The 22,993-nt window shown below is 37.3% G+C and overlaps 1 protein-coding gene across 3 annotated transcripts in view; it reads left to right on the forward strand.

Moving 5' to 3' along the window:
* LOC127618869 (acetyl-coenzyme A synthetase, cytoplasmic-like) overlaps positions 1-7,071 on the forward strand; it is a 30,557-nt gene extending 23,486 nt beyond the window's left edge. For 2 of the 3 annotated variants that reach the window (XM_052091531.1, XM_052091533.1), the window contains 2 exons: positions 4,362-4,436; positions 4,525-7,070. In XM_052091531.1, coding sequence (XP_051947491.1) covers positions 4,362-4,436; positions 4,525-4,652 — 203 coding nt within the window. In that variant the 3' untranslated portion in view covers positions 4,653-7,070. Of the gene's footprint in view, positions 1-4,361; positions 4,437-4,524 lie in introns of all 3 variants that reach the window. The other variant, XM_052091532.1, reaches the window with a different exon arrangement.
* The last annotated feature ends 15,922 nt before the right edge of the window (positions 7,072-22,993 follow it).

A 22,993-nucleotide genomic window follows, 5' to 3' on the forward strand; every position in this document is an offset into this window, starting at 1 on the left:
CTTTTGTATTTTTTTTTTTTGCCAAAATGTGGTAATATTTTGCCAAGTTTTTTTAGACTTCGACCACTCTTTGAAGGTTCACACTCGAGTCCTCGTAAAAACAACCAAACTGAAACCTTTTTCACTTCAGCCACAAACAAATAAATAAGATGCTGACATCTGCATGAAGAGTTTCTGTGTAGCTGAGATCACAACAGCTGTTTGAAATGTGCTCCTCATTTTAACGTTTTCTCCTCCTCTGTCCACAAATACCCAGTGCCAAGGGGTGTATTATTTGTATTTGTATATTAACTTGTAGCAGCCAAGCACATATGTAATTACACAAAAGTGAATCTGAAGCGCTTTCAATATGACGCGCTCTGTTCACGTAAGCAAACGGAAACTGATTTCCAACTTTTTTCGTCTTTTCATGGCAATTTCATGAGCCTTTTTAGTCTTTTTAGGTAAGAACAACTGGTGCTGATCTAGCAGGATTTTGTGATGCTTTAAATAGCCAAAAGCCTTTAGATTACATCACAGCTGTGACTCATGATTTGCTTGCCATAGAGCGCTGCCATAGTGTCTGGTTGAAGTAAAAATCTTTTTATTTTTTATTTTTAGAAGTACTACAATTTTTTCCATAGACTAAATGATTTTTAACGATAACTTATAAATCTTTAAAGACAGGCCAACCATCCTACCAGCTCCAAAGTAGTTAATCGATGGCATTGATGCTTCTGTTATTTAAACTTCATGTTTTAGAAACTATGTTTAATAACAGATTTCAAACAAACAAGCTCTGCTGTAACCGCCCACTTGCATGACGTGTGAAGGACGTAATCAAGTCAGTCACCCGACACTCTTAAACTAATATATTTATTTATATTAGGGCTTTCAATTGGACAGAGAAACTACATTTTTACCTTTAAATATTTTCACAATTCGAGCTGAATTTTAATTTTTAAGTCAGTTGATTTTTAAATTGAAGTTGTTCCCTTTAGTCCACAAGAGGGCACATTGAATACAGAAACCATACAGCATTGTGTTATATTATTGTAAAGAACATTCCTGGCAGTTAAAAAAAAAACAGCATTCCATTTTTAACTAATGTGCATAAAATAAATAAGTTTTAGTCGGGCCATATTTTTAAATGTAATGTCAAACGTAAAATGAGGGGGAACACTTAAATAGACATAGAATTACACTTGCACTGATGCCACAGTATATACTACCCCAGCATGATCTTCATAATAACAGCAAAATAGCACTTTGATTTTTATTCAGTACAGTTTTATGTAGGGTAGCAATATTCCCAGATAGCAGTAGTATTCGGCTGAACTCGGTGGGCAAGCGGCTATGAGCACTGACAAGGGGCAGTCAAACAGTTTTGGTTTCAGACGGAACACAACAGAATGGAACCGAATGCGAGGATTTTGAGACACATTTTTAAGATGAACTCCTTTACTGACAAGGGTTTAACTCATTGCTTAATCTGAGAAATGCTTTTAAGAGAGCCAGACACAATGGCCAAAGACCTCCACCAATTGTAAGGGGCTGTTCACAAGAACACTTTTGCAATCATCCATATGTTTATGTAAACGCGCTCTTGACAAAGGTCTTAGTTTCACTTTGTTTTTGTTTATTCACCGTCTTGTGCAGGATTGCTGTTTTTGAGTTGCTGTGTCCAATTAATATTAAATGCTTGGTAATTTTCCCAAACACTTGCATATTCAGGTCTTTAGGGACCCGAACTTATGCATGCATCCAAGGTCAAAAAACACTTTAATTTGCTCATAATTTAAATTGCAGCATTATCTTTTTTCCCCAGTGTCAAAATCGACTCGTTCAATGATCTGTTGTAAAGCGTTCATTCTAAACTCCTCCTTTCAGAGAGCCTGCTCTACTCTGATATGTCAGATGTCCCAGTCTGTTGTGATTGGTCTTCCGCTTAGTGTAGTTTTTTAGGGAGGGTCAAAGATGTTCACGAGCAGCAATTGAAGACTAGATGTGAGTTTTTTTTGTTTACCAAATTACATGGATTAGTACAAGAAGTCTGGAATTACTAAAGACTCGTTTCAGGTGTTCAGAATCGGTTCTTTCTTTTGGGATTTGTCGATCACTTTTTTACATTCACAAACAGAAATATAACACACTACATGAAATGTAATATTTGAAAAACTATAATAGGTGCTATTTAATATCTGAATATTTTGCAAAGAAACTAAAATATACTGTTTCTCTACTGTATAATTAACAACTTTTAAATCAATAGTTTTATATTTTTCCATTGTTTTAAATATGATTATGGCATTCGCAATGCTTCATGGGATCATTACCTAAAAAAAAACGCAGTCTTGTACCTTTTATTCTCTTTGTCCAATTTTCAAGTACAGTGCATTCGGGAAGTATTCACAGCGCTTCACTTTTTCCACATTTTGTTGTTACAGCCTTATTCCAAAATTGATTAAATTCATTATTTTCCTCAAAATTATACAAACAATACCCCATAATGACAACGTGAAAGAAAGTTTGTTTGAAATCTTTGCAAATGTATTGAACGAAAAAATCACATGTACATAAGTATTCACAGCCTTTGCCATGACACTCAAAATTGAGCTCATCCTGTTTCCACTGACTGAAGTGATTTGACTTGATTGAAGACCACCTGTGGTAAATTCAGTTGATTTGACATGATTTGGAAAGGCACACACCTGTCTATATAAGGTCCCACAGTTAACAGTGCATGTCAGAGCGCAAACCAAGCCATGAAGTCCAAGGAATTGTCTGTAGACCTCTGAGACAGGATTGTATCGAGGCACAGATCTTGGGAAGGGTACAGAAACATTTCTGCAGCATTGAAGGTCCAAATGAGCACAGCAGCCTCCATCATCTGTAAATGGAAGACGTTTGGAACCACCAGGACTCTTCCTAGAGCTGGCCGCCCGGCCAAACTGAGCGATCGGGGGAGAAGGGCCTTAGTCAGGGAGGTGACCAAGAACCCGATGATTACTCTGACAGAGATCCAGCATTTCTCTGTGGAGAGAGGAGAAACTTCCAGAAGAACAACCATCTCTGCAGCACTCCACCAATCAGGCCTGTATGGTAGAGTGGCCAGACAGAAGCCACTCCTCAGTAAAAGGCACATGACAGCCCGCCTGGAATTTGCCAAAATGTACTGAAGGACTCTCGGACCATGAGAAACTAAATTCTCTGGTCTGATGAAACAAAGATTGAAATTTTTGGCCTGAATGGTAAGCGTCATGTCTGGAGGAAACCAGACACCACTCATCACCTGGACAATACCATCCCTACAGTGAAGCATGGTGGTGGCAGCATCATGCTGTGGGGAGGTTTTTCAGCAGCAGGAACTGGGAGACTAGTCAGGATCGAGGGAAAGATGAATGCAGCAATGTACAGAGACATCCTTTATGAAAACCTGCTCCAGAGCGCTCTGGACCTCAGACTGGGGCGAAGGTTCATTTTCCAACAAGACAACGACCCTAAGCGCACAGCCAAGATAACAAAGGATTGGATGTGGGACAACTCTGTGAATGTCCTTGAGAGGCCCAGACTTGAACCCGATTGAACATCTCTGGAAAGATCTGAAAATGGCTCCATCCAACCTGATGGAGCTTGAGAGGTCCTGCAAAGAAGAATGGGAGAAACTTGAGGCTGTAATTGGTGTCAAAGATGCTTCAACAAAGTATTGAGCAAAGGCTGTGAATAATTATGTACATGTGATTTTAATAAATTTGCAAAGATTTCAAACAAACTTTGTTTGTAGAATTTTGAGGAAAATAATTAATTTTGGAATAAGGCTGTCACATAACAAAATGTGGAAAAAGTGAAGCGCTGTGAATACTTTCCGGATGCAATGTACTTTTTTTACTTCAAATTAAAGTTTGTAATGTTGTGATTCACCTTGGAGCTGGTTGGATTGGTTCATGGCTTACAGCTATTTTATGAAGGATTTTCTGAAATGCCTATGGAAGAAGAAATGAATGGGGAAAATACTTATGGAACCACGGCGGCTGAAAAAGTAGGTGAGCACTGTTGCATTCTTGCTAGTGAGAATTCTACAGAGAATTTTATAGGGCAAACATTTGGATACCAACTTTTTTTTATAATACTTGCACTCAAATTGCCTTTGAGTGCAAGATGAAACATTAAAGCTGAAGTATGTAATTTCTGCGACACTAGCACCACCGAACAGAATTGCAAAAATAAACCATGTTTTCAAAACCGCTTTCTGAGTGTTTCTGTTGTTGAGGTGGGTCACTTTTTTTTAATGGGGTCTTTATGGAAGACCCAAAATATTGATTTATTTATTGTTCATGAACCTTAAGTAATTACTTACAATGGAATCATTTTTTTTTTTACAGTGAGAGAGAAGATTGGTGCTATAGCTACGCCTGACTTCATACAGAATGCACCTGGCCTTCCGAAAACCAGATCAGGTATTAACACGTCAGCGTTTCATATTATTTCAAAAAAGTTTTAGCCTTTTTGATCACACAAGAAAGTGTACTTGTTTTTTAATCACAGGGAAAATCATGCGTCGCGTCCTGAGGAAGATAGCAAGTAATGAGCGGGATTTGGGTGACGTGTCCACTCTAGCAGACAGCTCTGTCATTGATCAACTGTTTGAAAACCGCTGTGATACTGCTGTGTGACCATTAGGATGAGCCAACTTAATGCTACTGTCTGGCACCGTATGAGCTTCATTTCTGGGAGAAGAGGAAGAATCTGTGCTAGAATGAAGTGTAGAAAAAAGCAAGAGGGCAGACCGCAAGAAAAAGTCTTTGTCAGGTGTATAAATCCTGCTGCAATGCGCTACAGTTTAGATATTTCTAAGCAAATACAAGGTTTGGGAGCAACATGGGGTTTTAAATGGATTTTTAACATGACCCATTGTATATTAGAAATCATTTTAGAACAAAAGTTTATTTTTGTTATTTGTCTTTGGCGATTTTCTTCGTTTTTGTGATTGTGTTTGTTTGCAGTTGGTTTGGCCTCAAATTAATTATGATACATAACACAGTATCAAGCTGTTTTTGTTGACTACTGTCCTCCAGTGATTTTTTTTTTTATAGTTCACTGGTGTGCCATTCTTAATTCCATTATGTGTGCATAATTCTGGGTCTAAATATGTATTTCTCTTTTGTTCAATTTGTTCATAGAAACATGTAAAATGACATTGTCCTATAATGTGCCAACATTACTTTAAAGCAGGTTAGCAATTGTTTGATGATTTTGTTGTATACAAAGTAATTATGGTTGAATTTCTCTGCTTCAGTCTAAGGTGTGCGTGCGCGTGTGTGTGGTTGAAATCAGAAGTTTACATGCACTTAGGTTGGAGACATTTAAAATAAATTTAACCACTCCTCCACAGATTTCATTTTAGCAAACTATATATGTGGCGAGTCGTTTAGGACATCTACTTTGTGCATGACACAAGTAATGTTTCCAACAATTGTTAACAGACAGATTGTTTCACTCTTCATTGACAATATCACAATTTCAGTGGGTCAGAAGTTTAAATACACAAAGTTAACTGTGCCTTTATACAGCTTGGAAAATTCTAGAAAATGATGTCAAGCCTTTAGGCAATTAGCTTGTTATAGGCTAATTGGAGTGACTTTACATCATGGGAAAATCAAAAGAAATCAGCAAATACCTAAAAAAAAAAAAAAAAAAAAAATTGTGGACCTCCATAAGTCTGGTTCATCCTACATTCATCTGTACAAACAATAGTACACAAGTATAAACACCATGGGACCACGTAGCCATCATACCGCTCAGGGAGGAGATGCATTCTGTCTCCTAGAGATGAATGTAGTTTGGGGTGAAAAGTGCAAATCAATCCCAGAACAACAGTAAAGGACTTTGTGAAGATGCTGGAGAAAACAGGTAGACAAGTATCTATATCCACAGTAAAACAAGTCCTATATCGACATAACTTGAAAGACTGCTCAGAAAGAAAGAAGCCAATGCTCCAAAACCACCATAAAAAAGCCAGACTACTGTTTGCAAGTGCACATGGGGACAAAGATCTTACTTTTTGAAAAATGTCCTCTGAGTTTAAATGTATTTTGTTAAGGTTTATTTAAACTTCTGACTTCAACTGTACATACAAATTACACATTTTATAGACTACTGGTTGTATACGAGCCAAAGCATGCAGTAAAACTTACCAGAATAAGGGCAGGTGTTTGCATATGTTAAAGATTAACTATGTATATTTGATACCAGGTACAATTTGCAGCTGTTTGCAAACACTTGTGTTTGAACGTCTGATATTAATTTCTTCCAGGAAAGTTATAAAAAAGCTGTTATTAACTTATAATGTACAAATCTTCTGTATGCATTTGAAAACATGTACCCAAGATAACAGTAGTCTTGCATCTCTTACAATGTTAGTGGTTCAGTCCAATTCATAATCTACTGTATCCCAAGATCAGCTTTCAGGACAGAAGTGTGATGATCAAATTCCAGTTTTGCCTCATAGTGTATGGTGCTTGCATGCACCAATGCCACATCCATGGATTGTATTTCACACTGTTATTAGATTCATTTGATGCTGTTGTTTTTGCTAATATTTCCTCTAGCTTAGCATTAATTATTTGTTTTGTTGTACAATAAATTTTGACTTTTTATTGATCATGTCTTCAATCAATCCTAAAATTCCCAACATACTTTCCAGATGTGCGACTGATCCTTTAAATGTCAGTTTAATGTATTTTCTTAACCATGAATGTTTCCCTTTGTCATGAATTTTCTTGTTGTCAAATCATTTGAACAATGTCTCTCATACAGAACTGGGTGAATTAAAGTGCTGACATTTTAAATTTAAAGAGTTTTCTTTCTCTTTCTTGGGTGTGTTGTTTCATATCCCTTTGTTCACTTGTCCTGCACTGTTTGTTATTGGATTAACTATTTGTTCTCTTACTGCATTCTAGTAAAATCTTTCTTTTTTTTTATTTTCTGGAGAAGCTGCAGCTATTGTGTCCTTCGTGATGAATTCTGTTGCAGCACATTATGCAGCTGATCCTCTACTTAAAACAAAGCATTTCATGGATCTTACCATAAATGTTCCACAAAGACACTTATGAATATTTAACTTCTTTTCTTCCTTGGCAATGAAATAAAGTTGAATCCTCTCTATTGAAATAAAGTTGAATCCTTATAATATATTCACAATTTGAATAGCAATAAATATTACAAAAGCTTTATTCAACACTTTTGCAGCATATTTTCCTTTGATGTCCACTTATGTTAGTCGTAATTTAGTTTTACATGGCCATTTTCCACACACTCCCTCTCTCTCTCTGACCTTTTGACCTTGCAGGCTCTACCTTCAGACTATAGTAAAATGATGGTAAGCTAACTATATTGTATTCAAAATTAGTAAAAAAAAAGCCCCAGCCAAGTTGCTGAATACTGAGACATTGATATGTAATTCTGGGAAATCTAATGATAATGTGTTCATTGTTGTGATGTCATAACTGAAACCTTTAGAATGTCCTGCATATGGAGCTTAGTTTCAATAAATGGTCTTGAGTGGGCTGAGGAGGAGGTCTGTCATTTCCAGAGAACAAGGAAAAAAATGTACATGTCCTCTTTAATATATTTGTAAATGTACAGCATGATATAATTATAAATGAAACTTTTTGTCTTACACCTGGTTCAACATTAGTGTTTTTGTCATCAGTCCCACACCAGATGGCAGTCATTGCAAAGGGTTCTCTTCTGTAAGACAAAGAGAAAGACATCCACTCTCTACTTCAAATCCATAGCAGGATGTTAATGTTATGTTCTACTACACAAAACCCCTTTCATGCATGAATTACATCCACATTCGGTTAATTAACCTTAAAGATCAAATTTTTTGATGCTCTTTTGCTGGGAGAAAAGACCATTGGCCATCTGTTATTCAAGCAGTGTGAAAATTATTGAATAATGCATGCCACACAGCTCGGTTTGTCGTCTGGGGATTGTGAGTAGTGAGGGCTTTCCAGTCATTTTCCTTTGTGTGAGTGTGGCATGAGTGGTTTAATGTAGGGTACAATGAGGCTAAAGCCCCCCCTCCTTTTTTTTTTTTAATGATTATATGAAATGTTTTTATTTTTAATGTATATGGATGGAGGGTTAAAGGCGGACCTATAGTATACTGCATCTGAGTGGACCAGAAGTGAGGAGTTATTAGAAAGCTGAGAACCTCCCCTTTACAATGATATTAAATGTTATCATCAATAGTCAAAAACACATTTTCTGATGATTTGTTTTGCATGCTTTTCCTTCTGGATGGCATGTTTTGTTCTGGACGTCTAAGATACTACATTGGATTATTCAGCCAAGCAAGCTCACAGACAAGTAAACAATGGCTCATTTTTTTTAGAGCACTTCCTAAGGTAAAAGCAGATATAAAGTTTTTATTTGGGGCTGACAGCAGCAGTTATCGGAGTATAAATGAGATGTTTGTTTTTAATGATTTACAGAAATCACATTAATCTTAGCGGTACAAGTCTTGGAAACTGTTCCTAAACTTGCCATCTGAACACAATTAAAAAAACTTTGGACTAGATTCAATGAGTCTAGGTGGTTTTATCAAACAGTGCCCGTTGGCACTGTTCGGATCAAATTTCTTAGGAAAAGAATGGGTGAGGCTATAACACGGAGCAATTTGTATTTTATTTTATCAAATAAAAATCAATAAATCAGACACAATGCAGAACACAAACATATAAATGAAAGGATGAGACTATAAAACATCCACAATGCAAAACTAACTAAAATTAAAGTCTTGGTCTTAACCCACTGTAATATATTTTACACTTCTAGGTGGGGGAGCCGCACACCATGGTGAGGTATATTGTGACATCATAGCTAAACCTCACCCTTCAAGTGCTTTAAGAAAAAAATGCTACAATTTTACAAATAATAAACTTTAATAATGTCTAAATATTTTTATCCAATGCATAACTTGTGGAAATATCTAGAAATGAAGTTTGTTCCATAGCCATCTACTGGCCATAGTTGTCATATCATGTAATTATTATATTTATTCCAGCAGATATCACAGAGACCCCCAATACATGACAAATTTGTATGTTTTGACAATCTTTCAAATTACTCAAATTAAAGTTTTTAGTTTAAAGTGAAGATAACCTAAAATGTGCTTGCTTTATAAACTGGCGGCCAAAAGTTTGGAATAATGTACAGTGCTGTTTTGGAAGGAAATTATAATTCACCAAAGTGAAACTCCCTGCAAGAGAGGTTGAAGGTGAATGTAGCCGCTACCGCGGCCCACCACGACGCAGCGGACCGCAAGTCCTTGGCTAAGCACGACTTGAGTATCAGGTTCCTTAGAGGTGCCGGAGGTTGAATCCTCCCCAGCCAAGCCTGTTCCCCTCCAGGAATCTCTCAGTGGTCCTCTCGGCCTTCAGAGACCCCCCTTCGAGCCACTTGAGAAGTGTGGCATCCTCGTGGGTACTGGCCAATGACACCTCCCTAGCAGGCATATGCAGAGCAGCGGGACGGGCAACACCCAATACCTTTCCGAGATTGTACAATCTCAGGGCTGAGTCGGTCTCGTCCTGTGTTTTCTCAAGTCCGAGCCGGTAGAACTCGGTAACGCGGAACAAATGACTGGGTGTACTGCTTGCATCTAGCGCCTTTCCCTTCCACTGAGGTGATGACGTGCGCTCTTATCCCAGGAGATCCCATTAACTCGGCTCCCTGGATGACTCCTCCCTAGCCCTCTGGTCCGTGAATTCAGTGGAGGAATTCCTTGACCAGACCCACTACTAGTACTGAAACTACTCTGTACTGGAATGGGTGCTCCACAGGATGGGCCCCGGCTTGCTCCCATGCTTGGCACATTGCCTTGTTCCCCCCCTTCGGGTGTAGGCAAACAGAGGGTTATGACGATTTTATGGGGCGTTGGGGAAGGGTACGTGCAGTCTGACGCAAGGGTTCATCAGAATTTTCCAGAAGGGTGATATTTTGAGACATATTTACATATAGGCCTATACTTACTCAAAATAAATAAAACACCTGAAAATTTCAGTATATTTAATCACTTATGGTGATTCATAACCTCTCAAGTATTTCGTAATGACCCCTGTATTATCTTACATTGTACAGCTTAGAACTACAATGTACTGTATATGCTCACCTAAAGGATTATTAGGAACACCTGTTCAATTTCTCATTAATGCAATTATCTAATCAACCAATCACATGGCAGTTGCTTCAATGCATTTAGGGGTGTGGTCCTGGTCAAGACAATCTCCTGAACTCCAAACTGAATGTCAGAATGGGAAAGAAAGGTGATTTAAGCAATTTTGAGCGTGGCATGGTTGTTGGTGCCAGACGGGCCGGTCTGAGTATTTCACAATCTGCTCAGTTACTGCGATTTTCACGCACAACCATTTCTAGGGTTTACAAAGAATGGTGTGAAAAGGGAAAAACATCCAGTATGCGGCAGTCCTGTGGGCTGAAAATGCCTTGTTGATGCTAGAGGTCAGAGGAGAATGGGCCGACTGATTCAAGCTGATAGAAGAGCAACTTTGCCTGAAATAACCACTCGTTACAACCGAGGTATGCAGCAAAGCATTTGTGAAGCCACAACACGCACAACCTTGAGGCGGATGGGCTACAACAGCAGAAGACCCCACCGGGTACCAGTCATCTCCACTACAAATAGGAACAAGAGGCTACAATTTGCAAGAGCTCACCAAAATTGGACAGTTGAAGACTGGAAAAATGTTGCCTGGTCTGATGAGTCTCGATTTCTGTTGAGACATTCAGATGGTAGAGTCAGAATTTGGCGTAAACAGAATGAGAACATGGATCCATCATGCCTTGTTACCACTGTGCAGGCTGGTGGTGGTGGTGTAATGGTGTGGGGGATGTTTTCTTGGCACACTTTAGGCCCCTTAGTGCCAATTGGGCATCGTTTAAATGTCACGGCCTACCTGAGCATTGTTTCTGACCATGTCCATCCCTTTATGGCTACCATGTTCCCATCCTCTGATGGCTACTTCCAGCAGGATAATGCACCATGTCACAAAGCTCGAATCATTTCAAATTGGTTTCTTGAACATGACAATGAGTTCACTGTACTAAAATGGCCCCCACAGTCACCAGATCTCAACCCAATACAGCATCTTTGGGATGTGGTGGAACGGGAGCTTTGTGCCCTGGATGTGCATCCCACAAATCTCCATCAACTGCAAGATGCTATCCTATCAATATGGGCCAACATTTCTAAAGAATGCTTTCAGCAACTTGTTGAATCAATGCGACGTAGGATTAAGGCAGTTCTGAAGGCGAAAGGGGGTCAAACACAGTATTAGTATGGTGTTCCTAATAATCCTTTAGGTGAGTGTATGTGTATGTTATGTTTTTTAAACATTTTGTTTGAATCAAATTACCTTAAAATCAACCTTTTTGCATTCAATAGACAAGTGCTCCTTACTTGTGGCAGTGCATACCAACATGTGTTTAGGAAAGTGCTATTGGTTTTTGTTGCTATTTAGCATTTTGGAAGAGAAAAATTTAGTGCCAGTTACCCATATTCCATTTCCTCACATTTGTGTTTTAAGCAAAGATGGTGTTGTGATACTTGAGAATAATTCATTTTCTACGTTTGGCCACAAATATATTGAATAGTATTAAGTTAAGGTTTCTCTTCTCATATTTAACTGGAGTTTATATAATCCTCAACACTCACATTGTCTGCAACTGGCGAACTGATCTTGTTCTCTTCATGAACCCCCATGGTGATATTATTGATCTCCTATTTAACACTAGTCTGTAAGAGCACATGGGAAATTCTCCTGTGATGTCAAACGCACGCCTGCACACATACTTCTCTTCATAGACCTCTTCAACAAACATAATTTTTTTCATTACCACTTGATACAAAATTTTGTCATTTTTCCTCTCATTTATCTGCCCCCAATCCCCCAACCCTTTACTTTTAGGCAGTATTGATGTTTGTCCTGTGGTTCTTCAGGGAGGCACCATGCCCTATATCAGATAAAAGCTCAAAATTCTCCAGAAGGTTTTGTGGTACAGCAGATAGCTTTAAGGTATCCCTGACTTTTGTGTCTGAATGTCTGAAGGGCACAAGATCTTGTGTTTGTGTGGACTAGGATGCACCCAGGCAGGTGATAACACTCTGTACATTAAGCACTTGAAGCTATTTCATTGTTGATGTTGCTGAAAGCTTTGTGTTTTATTATATACAATCAGGGGTGTAAAGTAACGAATTACAAATACTCACATTACTTTAAATAAGTAGTTTTCCCCAGGAATTGTACATGAGTATATTTTAAGTGCTATAACTGTACTTTTACTGCACTATTTTCCTACTGTCTGTGTTTGCTACTTCCCTGTCCTGATTTTATTTTTATCCATCTATGTGATTGGTTAGGGAGAGTGTGACTTCAATTGTGACAATCCAACACCTGAAAGGGCTTTTTGCAGGGAAAAAGTTGCTTGATTGTGTCATGTGAGTTCAACTTGCTCAAGCCAGATATCAGCATTAATCCTGTCTCTAATTTGAAGAAACATATCAAGGTAAATTTCATATTTCTGCTTACTAGATTCTGTGTGTTTATAACGTAGCTTGTACTTTAACTATCTATCACTGAGATTATTGGGCTGCTGTGAGAGATTAAGGCAATGATATCAATAGGGCTGGGCAATAAAATTATCTAGATGTTTATCTGAAAAATAAAAAAAGAGAGATCGATATCATATAAATAAACTTTTGAGTAATGTTCAAAATGTTGTCACCCATTCACTTGCATTGTTTGTACCAAAAGAGCTGAGATATCTTAATTTGTGTACTGCAGAAGAAAGAAAGTAATACACATCTGGGAAGGCATAAGGGGTGATTAAATGATGAGAGAATTTTGATTGAAATATTCCTTTAGAGCCTGATCTGGCCCCTGTACCAAACCACTGCTCTACCCCCTCTATTGTGCGAGACATGACGCACCAAGTGACCATACTTTTTTAGTGGGTTTTCATAATTTTGTATTTTTGCATTCCTTGCATTGTTTTGAACGTGTTTTATGCACAACAGTAACTCTCTGTTGGCATTAAGGGAAATTTAGATCCTGCACGTAAACTGATGTTAATGTAGTTGTTTCATACATTATGATATTGAAAAGATGCTTTTCATCTTCATTTCTGTTATCATGTCGCCCTTTTATTTGTTTATTTTTTCATTAGATTCATGTAGTGTTTAGAGTATCATAGATAAGTGATATATTTTAAAAGTTGTCAATCACAAACACTTATAAAATACCTATTATTTTATTCTTTCTGGCAAACGGCCATAAAAGGGAATGTAAATTACGGCATGCGTGTACATTTTTTAATTGCAGCATCGAGTTTTTATTTTAAAGGGCATAGCTTTCGAAACTCAGTACTCAATACTCACTACTCATGAGTACTTTTAAATGAGCTACTCTTTTACTCTTACTTGAGTAGATTTTAGGACAGGTACTTTTACTCAAACTAAATTGTTTAAGATTTAAAGAAACTTTTACTTGTGTATTATTTTTCAGTGCTCTTTCCACCCCTGTATACAATAGCTCAAGTATTTGGACACCTAAGCCTCACTTAAAATTGTACTACTTAAAATGAATATCTTTGCATTTGCCTATATAAAACCAGTGGTATTTTTAAATCCAAAATCTTTAAGATTTTGTAATATCCAAGATTCTTAAAGTCTTTTTTGATATAGGATGATCAGGATAACTGGCTTAATATTAAAATGTATTACACAACTTGATTGGACATCCACATCATTTTCGGTTAAATATTTTTTATGTAATTTATTATTTACCATTGTCCCAGGTAAACGATTTTCTACATCTCATACTCCACGGTCCCCTTTTTTCACATAATACAATATTTCAACTCAAACCAGTATAACCACAACTTATTTATGTATTCGGTAAGTAGCCATTTAATAAACAGAATAAATAGTCAGCTGTACAACCTATTATAAAAACCCACACACAGTGAATTCAGGCTTCCAAAAAATGTCATGTGGTGCTGATGTCAGTCATGGACTCCCCCTGCACACACACAGTTTCTGTCCTCCGTTTGAGCCTCCTGTTGAAGCTGTCTGCTTTATTCCGTCTGGCAGACTGCGGCACCCAGGGTGGTCTTGTGTGTGTGTGTGTGTATTAGCCCAGCTGTCACCAGAATTTTACCACTAAACATATGTGCCATGCAGCGGCTACTGTTGTTTCTTCTAATGGGCCCTCTTTACGTACACAGGGCCAGGACAGGTGTAAGAACGAAAGGGCCGAAAAGATGGAGAGCTGGAAACAAAAGCCATGAGGGAAGCAAGGGATAGAGTGCATGTACAGGCTATGAATACAGCAATAACAGAGATGATGATCTGTTGATATAAATAATTATCCATTTTGGTATCATTATCAGCACTTTATCATGATAAAATAGAATGCTAAAACTTTGCTGAATCATAACTGGTGAATGGATGTATATAAGGACTATAAGTTTTCCAAAACTGAGATGAGAAAGCCAAGAGGAAATGTTTATTGCTCAGAGGTTGCTCTTTCATTAGCCTCACGTAGGCAGACATTTAACTATCAGCATCAAGTATTTTCCACTACAGCTGGCCAAGAACTGCCCATTTATACAGGAAAGATCTGCCTGACCGTTATTAAAAATAAATCAAGCAACTAAGCTAAAAAAAGAATAGCACAGCAGAGTTTAAGGCTGGTTGTACAGAAGGCATTGAGAAAAGTAGCAGAAACAAAGACAGCTGAGACGGACCACCTCAAAGTCTTTTCAGCACGTCAGTTGGTGGCCATCTTTGAAATGCTCTCGGGCAGCTATTTTTCTATGTATACATGCACCATACAAGTGCAGCACCCTCCAATCTACTTGAATGTGGAAAGACGAAATCTCCAAAAAGAGGAACAGAATTAGCGTTTTTTAATGTGATCTGAGCTAAAGAATTACAATTTATGATTCCACTGTCAGATTTTATTCCTGATGTGAATAAAATCTTGACTCAAAATTTTGGAGATTTTGGTCTTTCCCCGAAAAGTAAAATGGAGCTGTATTTTTATGCTGCTTGCCTTGTATCCATAGAAAATAGCTGCCCGGTAGCATTTCAAAGATGGCTGCCAATTGGACTGACTTGCCTTGAAAGGGGATATGATTTGATGCTCCTAACCTGGAAAGCTGCAAATACGTGATTAATTCTTCCTCCAGAACCACTCATCAATATCCTATCAGGTAAATGCAACTACCTTTTCAAATTAGAAAAATCTGAGAAAAATCTCAAAGTCTCCATTTTATATCATTGCTCTAAAAGACGAACACTTGAGATATTTAAATTTGGGTAAGATTGTTTTCAAATCCATGGGCATTTTTAAACTGTGATGGGCATTTCTAAACTATCCAATTAAAGTAGGGAACCTCAGTGTAGTAATCAGTGGGCGTTACCAAACCAGGATGGGCGTTTCTTAACTATCCAAGTGAAAGTAGGGAATCACAATGGTTTGAAAATGCCCACTGATTGGGAAAACCATGTGTATTTTAACGATAATCCCAGTACAATGCATGCACCAATGACTTTCATTGTAAGTTTATTCCTGTAACATTTTTGTTTGTTTTAATAAACTGAGGGACGAGAGATTATCTGTGATAGAGCTTAATGAGACATGTGTAATGACAAGCGAGTGATGTAATCAACAAAGCTGATTACACTGCAATGTCTTAGATAATCAGATATGAGACAAAGATAATCAAATAGGGTTAAAGGAGTGGAATCAAGTAAATCATCTCTGTTACATTTATAAAAGCAGCTATTAAACACCTGCGGTATGAGTTTAGTGAGTAGGAAGGTCGTCACTGATGGCAGACAGTGAAGTGAACAGTCTGTGCTGTGATTGGTGCTGTATCCATTGATATCCAGCTACTTATGTTCATATGCTGCAACATATGCATCTCTATCTCTCCTCCTCACACTTTCTCTATCTTTAATTTCTCCCACTCCATTTTTTAGAGTCAATATAAAATATCCAGCTTCAGATCCCCTTAGACTTCAGCAGATGTAGAGAGGGAGATAAACTAAAAGAAGAGAAGTGTAAAAGGGTTTTATCCATCTTGGAAACAGGATTTTTAGGGGAATATTATTATTGTTGTTGTTGATTCCATGCAGGGGAAGGAATGAAAGGGAAAGTCCATTGGAGACTTGCTGGGAATTACCTATACTGGTGAATAATGGAAAACACCCATTACTGTTCTGCAGACACCTATACTTGTGATTCGTGCAATACCAGAAAGGGATTGTTTATACAGAAACAAGTCCACCTACAAGAATTACATCTGTAACAGATAACCAGAAGTTCATCCACCCAGATCAGTAGTCCCACTGCTAAAAGTATGATTTAGACAACCTTAATTGATTAATTAGAACATATAAATATACATTTTTGCTTTTAAACCTTCCAGAATTCCTTGCCCCATATACTTCTATTGTAAGTGTAATACTAAAACACAATTGTTGCCAGTATTAATTGTAGGTGTAATCGTCAGAGCTGATATTGAAACCGGAACATTCAAGTGAACAAAGAGTGCAGGAATGTGTTCATATACAGAAAGGAATGTCACAGTGTCTGTATTAAATGACATTTTTACGCATCATTACTGGTGATCAATAGGGACGTATCATTGATTACTGTGTTCAGTACTTGTACTCTCTGGATGGCTTCCTGTTGATGTTTTCCTTGTGACTGTAGTACTGTAGACACAGAATAAGCCAGCACTATCGTAGCCGACAATGAAAAGGAACCCATTGCTTTGTCAATAGTAGCAATATCCATCAGGGACCTGCGAGCAGTTGCAAGAGAAATGGAAAAGTTACTCGACTATTATTCCTCTGTCCATCTATTATTTCCATTTCTGTCTTGTTTTCTCTAATTGGTCTGTCTCTATCCATCTTCCTTCATCTCCTGTTCACTCACTCTGTGTTCTGTTCATCCAGGCTTCCTGGCTCATTACCTCATGGGATACATCTTCGGTTGTCAGCCATGAGTTCTCCACGCTTGTAAGACACATTCCCTGGAGAAATACTGGTGTTTAAAGACAATTGTTTCAGAAATTGACCAAAGACCGAAACTTTTACTCAGTCTCTCTTTTTGTAATTGACTATACTATGCTGTATGGTTTATTTTACTAGATTTTTGTGAGTGTAACGTTATTGTTGTGTACATAAAGAGTTGAGCTGAGGTGACTAGCCATTGAGGTCATTGTCCCTGCTTGTGTAATAATTTATTCAGCCAATGGACCAATTTAGGCTAAATAGGGTACTTGCGTAATCTAGTTCGAATTTAAGAAATCTTTTCAACATCTAGCCAGCTTGTTGAAGGCTATTTTCTTTCATTTGGCAACAGCAAACAATTTTAAACTTGAGTAAACAGAGAAAATGACTTCACCTGATTATCTGAAATGTTACCGGTATATTATGCCAACAATGGCAAAAGTCAACAATAATCTATAGACTTAGTTGTCATTTTATGGGTAATATATGCCTCTCGGTTTGCTGTAAAATCTTCAGAATCTGCTGGAAAAAATATACATTTACATGAAATAACATTATAACCTGTAGATGGCAGCAGCAAACCATACATGTAGACTAATGTTGTAACTAAGTTAATTTCTAGATATTAAGTAATGAATTTGGATATATAGTTAGATATTATTAAACACTATTATTTGTTATTTAGTAAAGTTTTTTTTTTATGTTTGCAGTCAAACGTGACCATGGTGTTACAAAGAAAGAGTAAGCATTTTGTTATTTACTTTTGCAAACATGAACATTCAATGAAATTCAGTAGTTGAAGTAAATGGAGCATAGTAATGGCAAGATAATGAACATTTTTTCAAAAGTAACATTTATTTTTTGTAAATATTTCGTATTTTGTGTGTGCGTGTGCACAAGCGTGTGTGTGCTTGTGTGTGTTTTGAGATGGAAAGTGTAGAAAAAGTCACCAAGCCAAGTACCATTTAAATTGTGCTGCTGAAACAGAACTGTGAGCAAAGCCCTAGAAAGTCACATGTATGGCGAGAGAGAGAGAAAGAGAGAGAGAAAATCTCTTTGTCATTCTCTGTAACTCCAACGGCAACCACCTCAACCAGAGACGGCTGCTCCTAGGGAGGACTGTGAGGAAATTCTGGTGTTGCACCACAAGATGTGCTCTGAAGCTGCTGAGATGGGGTGTATTGGGCGTGCCCTCTCGCATCATACTGCACACTGGGACAAACGACCACAGCACCAGAAGGTTGGATGTTGCTAAAGCTTTGACCAACGTGGTGAAATCTACCCCAGTGCTAAGATCATCATCTCCACCCTTCTCCCTCGCAGAGACATTCCACAAAAAAATTAATGCAATTAATACAGAGATTGCTAATGTTTGTGCACCACTGTCAAATGTGCACATTGTAAACCATCAGCACATCGCCCACAAACATCTATATGACCGTCTGCATATTCATCGAGACAGCATGAGACTATTTGCAAAATCCATCAAGGACGCGGCTCTCAGCAGCCCCCAGAGAACACGTCCTGTCAGCGAGGAAAGGGTCACACAGCATTCCGGCAGACATTCAGACAGCTGCTGTGGCTGGTAGAGGTAGTTCAGACAGCAGTGACCTCAGCCAGATAAAAAACATGCTGGAAATTATATGTGACAATCTATTGGCTTAATTACCTACAATTAATTACCTACAATGCAAGTTTAGTCAAGCATATTATTTAAATATTGGGTTGCAAGATCATATATTAGTATTTCTGGAAACTAGAAAATGTCTAAAACATGCAACAATATTTAGGGGATGTTATCTTCATCTTTTGGAGAGAAAAGCATTAACCCAGATTTTTTTATATATTGTATATAGTTTGGATATAATTATATCACTTGAGACATGGATTCATTCAGAGTCTCAAACCTACACTCCTTCAAACTACAGAGAGATATTTATACCTTCAATCAAAAACCCTTAGGTTAAAAAGGGAAGAGATTCAGGGGGAATTATAGTTTGGTTTAAAGAGCAAATTTTCCACTATATTCAGCCTGTAAAAAAGGGAAAACACATACCTGGTTGAAACTTAATAAGGAACTAATTTGTTCAGATGAGGACACTTTCCTATGTGCAGTGTATATCCCCCCTTTTATAATGCTTACCTACCCTACAGTCAGAGATCATTCGGTTTCAGTCTAGGCTCTGTACTGCTAATGGGAGATCTGAATGCAAGAACTAGAATAGAACCAGACTACATTAGTTCAGATGGAGAGAAATATATTAACAGTGCACATATACAGCAGAATCAACTCTTTAATAAAGCATGTCAGAGCTATGACGACATGATAAACAGACATGGGAAACATGTCCTGCAGCTCTGCAAAAACCTGCGTTTACAGCATTAGTCTAAACAAATCAGCAAATCTGCCATCTTGTGATCAGAAAATGTAATTGTATTCCCTCCTCACCAAATTTATATGGAAAAATGACTTGCATGGTATGAAGCTGAGCTCCACAGCATTCATGTTCAGATTCAAATCCATTCCAATCTGAAACCCAAACCTTTCAACAAAACATTTAGGAAACCTCTATTTACAAAATGAACCAAACCTCAGCCAAAAACATCTGACCTCGCAACTAAATAATCTGGTACACACAATAAAAGATCAGTTAAACCATTTAGACAAACCCACATCATTAAATGAACTAACTGACAATATGGCTTGGATGGAATATATAATGAGATGCTGAAACATAGCAGCCCCAAAATGAAAAATGCTCCAAGTCTGGGTTGTAGAGCAGAACTGGGCAGGTTCCCCCTCCTCACTGAAATCCAGAAGAGAGCAGCTAAGTTCTGGTTCCATTTGTCAGACACACTTTCAGATAAATACCATCACTGTGCCTTTACCACAGCGCAGGACACCCAGAGCGTGACCCTATGCATTATTTAGTGGTAAAATATCAACTAAATTCATCCATCCAGTTCAGACTGGCAAAACTGAAACGGACAGAAAGAACAACCCAGGAAGAATGCATTCATGACAGCACAAAGTCACACAAGTACATAAATGAAGCTACTTCCACAGAATCAAGACTGATTATAAATTGCCACCATATTTGCTCAATATTAATTGAGACTATCGACAAGAAAGATAATGTCAAAGTATCAGGCATAGCTGGAGGCCCACTGAGGACAGACTGCGTTCACACCTCACTCCCTGCAGTAAATATGAGACAATTAGAAACACTTACTTTACACAAATAGCACATATTCTACATGAATTCCAGGACATAAACAATGTAGACAAACTCTCATATCTGATGGGAGATAAAGTAGAGTGTATTCAGCTGGCAGTGCAGTATGTGTCCTCCTGTTATCACATGGGGGTGAGAGGCTGACCCCTCATGATATTAGAGCTCTATTCAAACCGCTTTTTTCAATTTCCTTTTTTCTTCCCTTTATCGTTGCGCTCTGTGTTTTACTTTGTCATTTATTTATATTTTATTATCATTATTATTTATTTATTGTATATACATTATTAGTTAATGTGGTCAGTTAAGACAGTAGAAGGATTAAAATCTTCTCCTTTACTGTAGCTCTCAAATCAAATATGGCATTTATGATGCAGGTTGTCAATGACATTAAACATCAATGGTCCTCACATGTCTCAGGACCAAACTTTATTGATATCAAACCTAATGCAATTTGTCTAATTGTGCCATATTTGATTTAACAATAATAAAATGAATATAATAAATATGAATCCCTTGATGCCTCATGTTTGACCATCCATTTAGAGTGATTTAGGTTCGGGAGATGGTGTAGGCCAGAGGCACATTTGGGTTTCATCTCTGTTCTCCTGTGAGGGCTTCATCAAGACAACATTACTGCACTTCCTTTGTTACGATCCCTGGTTGTCTGCCCCGTGTTTCTTGTGTCTATTGTCTTGCACTACAATTCCCATGTTTCCCGGCCCTCATCATTCTGTCATTGTTCGCACCTGATTGTCGTTTGTTTTCATCATGTCTCTGTGTATTTAATCCCCGCTGTTCCTCCATTCCCTTGTCGGTCGTTGTTTCACTGTTTTGATGTTTAGATGTTCCGATGTTTGCTCCGTTGCCTGTCTTGCTGTATGTTCATCCAGTTCCGTGTACCTTCCTTGTTTTCATGTTTTAGTTTCAGTTTTCCCCGTGGATTTTTCTTTTGTTCCTGCTTGTTTGTTTTCACTATGTTAATAAAGAACCCGCACTTAGATCCCACTCCTTGTCTGCCCTCATCTGCAATCTTAACATCCTTAATGTCACCTCCACAACTATCTTTATGCATGTTATACTTGTAGGCATCTAAATGTATATGTATTTATCTCCAAAGGATGATCTCAGTGGACAATGACAGGGACTGAAAAAAAGATAAAGATGTTCATGCGGCTCAGGCAAGCTGGGTTTCTGAACAATGTTCATGAATTATGGATGATGTTCTTGGAGAAAGAACAGAACTGAGAGTGCTGAATTTTATCTGGCATGGAGTAGACTCACTGCATATCAACAGCTGGGCACATCAAAATGCATTACCTGACTTTTACTTTGGGTAATCTAAATATCTGTATGAAAATAATTGCTGATTTTAAAGGTGCACTCAGCTAATTGCTAACCATTTAAACAGAAATAAATAGTAACAGTAAAGATTATTCCCATTTAATTTAGTTCTGCTTTTTCCTTTACATGTCAGTGTATGTCTTGTATTAATGTATTTGTGTCATTTATACCGTTTTAAATTGTGGATTGAAAAATGTGAGAAATTGTAACATATTTTGTAAAATACCAACTTATTAGTATTCACACATTTCTTGCTCAATATGGTTCAAAAGTTGATATTTAAAATGTGTCCTCAGTTTGTGGTGAGATCAATTGATCTCAAAGGGTTATAGTTAAAATGTTCATAACGCTTCATCCATTATTCATTTTGATTGAACTTATTCACTTGAAAATGTGAGGCAGATCTGGGTCTGTCCTCAAAGACAGTCAGATTTCTCTAGTTTTGGACTGGAAAACTTTTTGAAAGCCTGACAAAAATGAAACAAGTTGGTGAGGGTGACATGTTCTGAAATGTTTGGAACTGTCGCATTTTAACTTGTTTTCTGCAACTTGTCAATAACATTTTGAGACATGACCAGATAATATCTACAATTTTGAAATGTCTAAAGAACATATAATGTTTTAATCATTTTATCTTTTTTTTAAATGAGTTTAAAACTTTAAAACATTAGAACAAGAGATTTTGGCAACACTTTACAATAAGGTTTTTTTAACATTTCTTAATGCATTAGGTATCATTAACAAACAATTATTAATTATTTATTAAACTATATTAAAATTAAGATCCTATTGTTCATTGTTTGTAGTTTATTTTGCATTAACTAATGTTAATGTATGAAATTTTATATATATATATATATATTAGTATATGTAGAATTTAATATTAACCATGAATAAATGCTGTTAAAGTTCATTCATTGTTAGTTCTTGTTAACTTCTGTGTTATGAATGCAACCTTACTGTTAAGTGTTACCAAGATTTTATTGGAAATACACCAGTGGCAATAAGTGCTAAATTTATGATTTTGTGTTATATTAATGTTTTTAGCTTGGGAGTTTTCCTTCTCTCAAATAAATTGGGGAACATTTTGATATTTAATAGTCTCTCTTCTCATCCGCTATTCTCTGACTCTGTGTATTATTCTGCAGCCAAATAATTAATTTGCCACTATGGGCAGGGAAATTAAAAGTAAAATGAGGATTGGGGTAATTAGTGATTTGGGTGAGTGTCTGCAATACAGATGTGAATCTCTAGCAATTGCTTTTCCTTTTGCATGTACAAACATGCTGGAGTTATCCTGCATTTGGTTTGGTTTTTATCTCTCTTTCTC

The sequence above is a fragment of the Xyrauchen texanus genome, chromosome 25 (assembly GCF_025860055.1).
Source record: "Xyrauchen texanus isolate HMW12.3.18 chromosome 25, RBS_HiC_50CHRs, whole genome shotgun sequence".
NCBI lineage: Eukaryota > Metazoa > Chordata > Actinopteri > Cypriniformes > Catostomidae > Xyrauchen > Xyrauchen texanus.